This window comes from Arachis duranensis, chromosome 3 (assembly GCF_000817695.3).
Source record: "Arachis duranensis cultivar V14167 chromosome 3, aradu.V14167.gnm2.J7QH, whole genome shotgun sequence".
In the NCBI taxonomy this organism is placed as follows: Eukaryota; Viridiplantae; Streptophyta; class Magnoliopsida; order Fabales; family Fabaceae; genus Arachis; species Arachis duranensis.
In genome coordinates, this window is record NC_029774.3 from 118,109,997 (window position 1) to 118,118,362 (window position 8,366).

At 26.7% G+C, this 8,366-nt stretch overlaps 1 protein-coding gene and 1 pseudogene across 1 annotated transcript in view; both read right to left on the reverse strand.

Annotated features, from left to right (window-relative positions):
- LOC107480522 (probable galacturonosyltransferase 4) overlaps nucleotides 1–2,355 on the reverse strand; it is a 14,784-nt gene extending 12,429 nt beyond the window's left edge. Inside the window, exons 1-6 of the mRNA XM_021136989.1 lie at nucleotides 2,348–2,355; nucleotides 1,646–1,868; nucleotides 1,301–1,329; nucleotides 887–1,135; nucleotides 352–709; nucleotides 24–125 (exon numbers count right to left, since the gene is read on the reverse strand). Of these exons, the coding sequence (XP_020992648.1) occupies nucleotides 24–125; nucleotides 352–709; nucleotides 887–1,135; nucleotides 1,301–1,329; nucleotides 1,646–1,868; nucleotides 2,348–2,355 (969 nt within the window). The remainder of the gene's footprint in view (nucleotides 1–23; nucleotides 126–351; nucleotides 710–886; nucleotides 1,136–1,300; nucleotides 1,330–1,645; nucleotides 1,869–2,347) is intronic.
- Nucleotides 2,356–7,327: 4,972 nt separating this feature from the next.
- Nucleotides 7,328–7,502, reverse strand: LOC107480526 (uncharacterized; annotated as a pseudogene).
- Nucleotides 7,503–8,366: the final 864 nt, after the last annotated feature.

Genomic DNA, 8,366 nt, shown 5'->3' on the forward strand with positions numbered 1-8,366 from the left:
GTAAAATCTTCAATGTTCTGAACCTGAATGGTTGCATTGCCGGGTGGATTTGCCAAAAACCACATCCTCATTGCTGCATAATTGAGTCTGTCGGTAACAATGTGAAAAACATGCTTTGAGGTGTCCTGCAAATTCATTAAATAAAATTATTATAAGCAAGTCATGTCAATGGGGAATTGAAACAGCATCAGTGCTGATAATTTTTAATTTCTTTTACTTCACAAACTTGGGGCAAAAATAAAATAGAAACCATCTTTCTTAGTTAAAATAGATAAAGCACAGCTATACCCCTAGCACACTCCACCATTTTTTCTTTGATGTCAAGAATTCGCAACATTGAAAAACAGATACCTTAGCATTAACAGCAGTTGAATTCACAACAACAGCCGCAGCCAATATGTTGTCTGAGAATATTGCATAATGGTATAGTCGAGGGTCTTCTAACTTCTCTTGATTGGGGAACTGTTGCTGAGAAGAATTCAAGTTATAATACTCAGTTGTAAGGCGCAGTGGAAGACAGTGAAGACCTTTTGGCAATGTTTTTGCTGTTAATTGTGTTAAGAACAAAGTCTGCTTCTTGTGTGCATGGAGCTGCTCCTCTGTTGAGTGGATCATAGCCCGAAGCTTCTTCACAACAGCAGCACAATCATCTTGAGCTTGCTTCCCTTTCAACAAAGTTTGTTCCATCGCCTTCATTCTCTCATTTGCACTGCCAATAGTAAGACACATATTATGACGAGAAATGGAGCTTGGTAGAGAAATTACTTACTCGTCATTTTTATAAGCAGCAGTAAAAGAAACTTAAAGAAGAAAACATAAACTTGAATATAATAAGATAGCATGGGAACACAAACAGGGAAACAACAGTGTTCTTATAGTTACTTACTTCCTAGGTAAGTCAGAATCCTTGCTTGCATCTCCAAGTGTTCGTGAAACTTCCTTTACCCGTAGTCGTAGTTCCCGTGTAAGATGGGAGTTACTTTTTACTACTGGCAAGGAAAGAAAGATTTTAGCCTGGATGAGTTGATCTTTGAGTTGCTGTACCTTAGCATCTGGTGGCATTTGTTCTTTCTGCTTATTGGTTTCCCCTGAGAGAATTTTCTTGTTTATGTTGCTGGAGGCGCTGTTTAATATCCTGAGAAAAAATTGCAGCAAATGTGAAACCAGAAACTTAAAATGAACTTGGCTTGAACTAGGCTTGAACGTGTAGCAATACTAGCAAATAATGTTGACAGGAAATGCTATCTAGCAACTCATTCGATCCATTTTTGTAATTGACATTAGCAATTCGACTAACTACCATTTGTTTTGATCTTCGTCGGACTCAAACTAATTTTTTAAATGCAAACCACAAATGCACACAGTCTCATCTAAATCTCTAATGTATACAAACTCCACACAAAGGAACACATACCTAAATAGGTTTATCAGTGTGGAACTTCTTTATCAACTAGATTTTATTATAATGACTTTAAGGCACTGAGCTAATTAAAACTAAAAAAATGTGCTATATATCAGACCTTAAACTCCTCATAAGATTATCAATTCAAACACTAGAATCTCATCATAGAGACGAACATAGATAACACTTATACAAACCACAGCAGCAACAGATGCAATACAACACGGAAAATCCATCACCTACCTTAACTTGAGACTCGCGATCAGAAGCACGATCTGATTTAGTGAGCTTTGCATCACTGTCATCAACATCAATAGCATCTTCGCCATTTACATTTTCGCCACCACCGTCATCAGCTTTCTCCAAGGTGTTCCCTTCATTCCCTTGCTTGTTGTCACCTAGGGTGGCAAGCGGGGAAGCCCGCCACGCTTCGTCTAGGGAGACGTTCCTAGAATCCTGTAAATATCTAATAAACAAGTGTAATTATTCGTGTATCGTCGTAATATTGAAATTATAATTTTAAATTATTTTTTAAAAATTAATTTGAATTATAATAATTTAATTAATAAAAAAATAACATATTATGTATTGTTTATTTTTTTAAATTTAATGTTAATTGGATTAACTCTAAAATAGTTATTAATTGATTTTAATAATTTATTTTTTCAGTAAATCAGACATATATACTGAATATGATCATAAATAATATAGTAATAGTTAAATCTACCAATAAATATGTTGGTTATTATCACACTATAAAACAAATTAAATATAAAGGCTATTAGCACCTATAAATCTATAAAATCGCACTGTATTTAATTCGCGTGCAAGGGTTTACTTATCAAATAAACTTAAAATATGAACAAAAAATATTTATAAATTGGACCTAGCATCACTTAAAAAAAATCATGAAAAATAAAGAATAATGGAAAATAATCAACTTACCTTATCATCTATGAGAACTATTTTTATGTAAGTCGTCTTGTTCTTGTCAAATTTGGATAAGACTTTTCATAACCTTATATATTAATTTTGTTAAATAATTAAATATATATATATATATATATATTACAAAAAATTTAAATTATCTTTAAATAAAATAATAATACCCTTAAAAATTATTAATCAAAATAAATAAAAAAGAATTAATATAAAACAAAATCATAGAAACATATTAACAAAATTAAGATAAAAAAATAAAAAATTACAAATATTTTACTTGAAGGACAAAATAAAAAAGGAGAAAAGGGATGTATAAAATTATAAGATAATAATTTAAATTAATTGAGTTCATTTATTTCATTGTTTTATATATTATTTATTAAATAATTTAATATTTATGTTGATTATATTAAATAATAAATTAGTTATAATTAATTTGGTTTAATGAATCAAACAAAATTTAAAATAATTTGATATTTACTCTAACTAAATTAAATATTTGAAGTTATGATTAATGTAATTTAATGAATCAAATAAAAAATTAAATGATGAAATATTTATCCTAATCAAATAAGATTATATAATTGATTAGTTATAATTAATACAATTGAATGAATCAAACACATTAAATTAAAAAATAATTTAGTTAATTTGTGTCTTAAGGATATATTTTAAAAATATTTATTTTTTAACAACTTTTATAAAAGATTTTTTATAATATTTTAAACCTATGGTCTAAAGGCACAGTTATAATAATCCATTAAAAAGTACTTAATTAATTAATATAAATAATTAATATAATTGATTTAGTTCAATAAATTAAAAGAAATAAATGTGAAAGAAAGAGATACAGCGAAAGTAAAATTAAAAAATGTATATCCATTAAAAAGCAATAAAAAACAGTCCCTTTTACTTTTTTATTTATTAATTATTAATTTATTATAATTAATTTCATAACATTCATTACACATTATTCATCTTATAAATTAATACAATCAATTTATTGATATCAATTATCGATAATTAATTATAATTGATATAACTCATTTTGCTAAACTTTTTAAATAATTAATTAAAAATGCACGTTTCAATTTTTTGTTAAAGTAAAATAAAATAAAATATATAAATTGAGTAGATATAAATCTGAAAATTATAAATTTTATTAACAATTCAAACCATAAAATTAAATTTAATGTCTATTTTAAAAATAATTACTGATATTTTATTCTTTTAATTATTAATAATTTAAATAAAGTAATACCCTATAACTTATTTTGTTATTTATTTTAAGTAATTGCTAACATTTTATTTTTCTAATTATTTGTTTGTCTTATTTATCATTTATGCTTTCAATCAATTATATTAATAAACAAATAAACTAAATTAACTCCGGTTATACTTAGACTATTCAACAATTTATAACTTATTTTATTATTTATTTTAAGTAATTACTAACATAGTTGTTAGTAATACCCAAGTGTATATTATCAACATAATTTTATCATGGGTATTTCAATCTTATTGTCATTGTAATTTTGTACCGTCTTTTTTTTTTAATTGTTATTATGTTATTAGAATTGTTAAATAATATTAAAAAATATTTTAAAAATAGAAATAGTGATGACACCTTAAATAATTGATTCAATAGAATTAAATTTAAACAAATAAGATGATTCAATCAATTATATAAATAATAGCATATTTATAAATATTAATATTGAAAATAGTCTCACTAATGTAAATGATCAATACAATAATTATATAAAAAATAATTAATTACATAATTATATAATTTTCAAGATCCTTTATAGTTAAATATAACAGACAAATAAAAAAATATCTATATGATAATGTCCTAATATTTCAACATACTTTAAGTAATTTTTATAAATTTATATATCATATTATAATTTTAAGTCAACTCCTTAAACACATTATAACATAAACCATCTAAAAAGATACATCAAATTAACTAATATCACATGGGTCACAACATACACTCTAAATTGTCACAATATTTCAAATAAAAAGAGCATCGATACAGAGAAATCAATGAATATATATAACTAAAATAAAGAGTAACAAAGAGACACAAAAAAATAAAATAAAATAAAGAGAATCAATAAAAATATATACATATAAACCACATACACGAACAATGTATATATTAATTGTGAATCACAAAAAAAAGACAATATATATATGAATTGAAGTACACATGACAAAATAGAATATTACAAAACAAAATTATAGTAAGATTATTTAAAAATAACATAAAAATGACACATTTTTTTGTTAATTAGAAATTAAAAGAAAAAAAGTGTACACCTAATAATAAGCAATTAAAATAAATAAAAAATTTTAAAAAAATATAAAAAATAAAATGTATAAATAAATATAAAAGAAACAAAAATTCAATAAATTACAAAAATTGTACCTAAACACGAGAGAAAGGGGGAGGGAGAGAGGGAGAGAGAAAGAAAAAAAAGCGAATGAGTAAAAAATATTTGATCTGGTATAAATAGATGGTATTGAGAAAAATAAACTAATTAAATTAATTCATATATTTTATTATCATATTTATTATTTATTAAATAATTCGATATTTATTCCAATCAAATAAAATAATTAATAAATTCATATAAATTATAATAAATGGTGAGATTTGAATAGGGGTGCACAGACCCGGCCCGACCCGGTCCCAAACACTTTAGGGACTAATTTGGTGTGATTTCATCGGGTTTAGGGTCGGATAAAGGTCTCAAAAATAGACCCGGTCATTATTTCGGGTCGCGTCCGGGCCATAGCTCGGGTCATCCGAAGTCGACCCGGTGGTCCGGTCATCATACACAATTAATATTTTGTGTTATTAGTGATGGATCATAACTATTCTTATGTGAAATTTAAGTATTGTAAACCTTAATATTTTGTGTTATTAGTCAGACTATAAGTTAATGTTTTATGTTTAGAATGCATAAGACTTTAGACTAATACATAATATTGTGTTATTTGTATTGATTTAAATATTTGGTATTATTAGACAATATTAGTATTGATTGTGGTTTTGCTTTAGTATTGATTGTGATTATGCTTTAATTTTAAAAAAGGGTTGGTTCTTGTTATATTTTTCTAAGTGAATTTTACCATGTTAAATAATGGTTGGAGTCTTGGAAATTTGGAAATTTTTACATGCTAGCTTACAAGAAGGTATCAACGTAATGTAATGTTAACGGCCCAGTTTTCACCCGGTATAATTGTGGCCCGAAAGTATATTGGTTTCATCGGGTCTAGGGTCGGGTTCGAGTTTAATAAATAGATCCGGTGTATATTTCGGGTCGGGTATGGATCCTATCAAACTCGGCTTCACCCGACCCATGTGCACCCCCTAGATTTGAATGTCTAATCAAATTAATTAATTAATTAATTAATTATAATTGATTTGCTTTAATGAATTAAATGAATAGATAGAATAGAATAAATTCGATTTTTATATAATAGAATAAATAGAATAGATAGATAATAAAGATATTTTCTTAAATTAGTATAATTATGTATTATTTATTAAATATTAATAATAATATTGTAATATAATTATAATAAAGATATTTTTCTAAAATAAATTTATTCAGAAAAATATAAATTGGTTATTAATAACTATGTGAGGAGTGTGTGGGTGTGTTGTGTACCTAGGATTGGGGGTTGTCCAATCCATTGGGATACTTAGGATTGGGGTTGTGTTCAATTCACCGATAAAAAAAAAACATTAAAGCACCTATTCAAACGAAAATGTTAAAATATTTTCTTATAAAAAATACTTATATTAAAAGTGTGATTTATTTATTTAATTATATTTAAAAAAATATTTTATAATATATTAAAATTAAATTTTATAATTTATTATCTAATAATAAAAAAATTCATACCAAGATGACTATAAAATCTTTGTTAAAGTATTTACTTTTTTCATACAAAAAATTGAACAATAAGCTGTGTAATGATTTTTTTGGTTTTACTAGGTAAGAGAATTAACTTACAATGATTTCAAGTCATCAGACCAAACTTAAAGAAAACCAAGTGGAAAGAGCTGAAGCGCTCGAATGAAGAGTTTAGTTTTAATTGAACTTGCTTTTAACTCATCCTCTTGTGCATCATCATGCATGAATGTGCATATAAACCTTTATTTACTTTAACGGAAACAAACATGACAAGGATATCAATTATTATGGTTGGTAGCTAAAATCATGATCAAATCAGGGTCAGGGTGCTGCTAATTTTATAAATGGCTACCTTGAAATGGAATAAATACCATTATTATTTTAAGCTTCATTTGTACATTTGTACAATTTGTACATCTTTCTAAGGACAATAAATTTGGTTTTTAGGGCTCCAAGGTTGCCCATCCGAGCATATGAACTTTGAAACGATTATAGTTGATTTTATTGTAAACCAAGCCAAAGTATATTAAGCGTATTTTCTTTTGGCAATAAACAACTTTAATACTCGTTGATTCTTTATCTTTAGCATGTGTCTTTTTCCCATTTTTTTTTTTGAGGAGCAAGTGTCCATTTAACAAAATTGATCATAAATACTTATTTGTGTTACAAGATGTGATTAAAGTATTATTTTTAAATTCCATTTGTTCCTTGAGCATTTTTTTTAATCGACGTACAATAATTATTTTATAATTTTTAGTATATAAAATTCTTATAGCTCAGACCTGTCAACATATCCCATATACAGGTGGATTAGATTAACCATTAATGCTTCTAGCGAGTTAACGATCTCATGATTTTATATTGGCAGCTACCTTGCTATAAACTCAGCTACCATTTTACGTTGTTAAGGAAAATGTACACAAGGTAAAGAAGTAAAAAACACAGATTGGCATGATTCAAGCTCACTGTTTCAAAGAAAACAGTACTAAATTATTCCAGCTACAAGAATATAGCCATGATCATCGAAATGAAACTGAAAGGTGGTGTATCACTTCATCTTAGCCTCTGTAAAGAGAAGATGGCGGTTAACCCTTTGGATCGTACTTGCGAAACTCGAGCTTTTCTGTGAACTGCCTTGGCTTCCTCTTCACATAGAAAAATTCGGTCCCAGCAGCAGACACTAGTTTTACAAACATTTGAGCCTTCTTCTTCTTGTCCCCCATTCCTTACTCTAAACACAACGAAACCATTTACTTCAATTTTTTCCCTTCTTTTCAACAATTAAAAATAAGAATTTGATTTTAACGAAATATAAAACAGATTCACACTTGCATTTAATTATATCTCGTCACGTCAATAAAAAACAACTATCTTTTACACCTACCATGTGAATGATAATCGAAAAAGAAGACTGTAATTATATGATTGAAAGATGAAATAATTAATAATGCACACATTTGGTAAAGTCTATTTTATCTTCAGATCATTTCTTTTCCTCAAAGACCCTAACTCAAGAAGCACACTTTGAAAATTTGATACAGCAGCAACATAATACCTTTAAATACAATAATTTCCTATGATATCAATGTAAAATAGATAATGAATTTCACAAGATACCACATCAAATCTAAGTGTCTTGCAGAGAATATCATGAATTTGATTCTGTTTCCATCAAGACATTCACACTCTCGTACCAAAAGAAATTCAACACTTAAAATTCCATAATCAATAAAAACTAAAGAAAGAATAGCTCTTAATATCACATTACTAGAAATGTCAACCAAATCTATAGGATATTATCAAATTACAAACTCAAAAATTAAATAGTAAAAAGAAATATCTAAATATTAAATGGTTGTAAACAAAATACACATTGATATTGTGATTTTCATTCACTACTTCCAGAGCAACATATTTTCAAGCTAAAAATTAGAACCTTGTGATTGAGTATCTTAAAACTAGGAAGATTAGGATTAGCAGCATCATTTGCTTATTACTAGCAAATTGCTTATTGATTAATACTATCACCTATAACCGAAATTAATAAGTCATTCACAATGTTAAAAACAGCAGCAACACAACCAGAA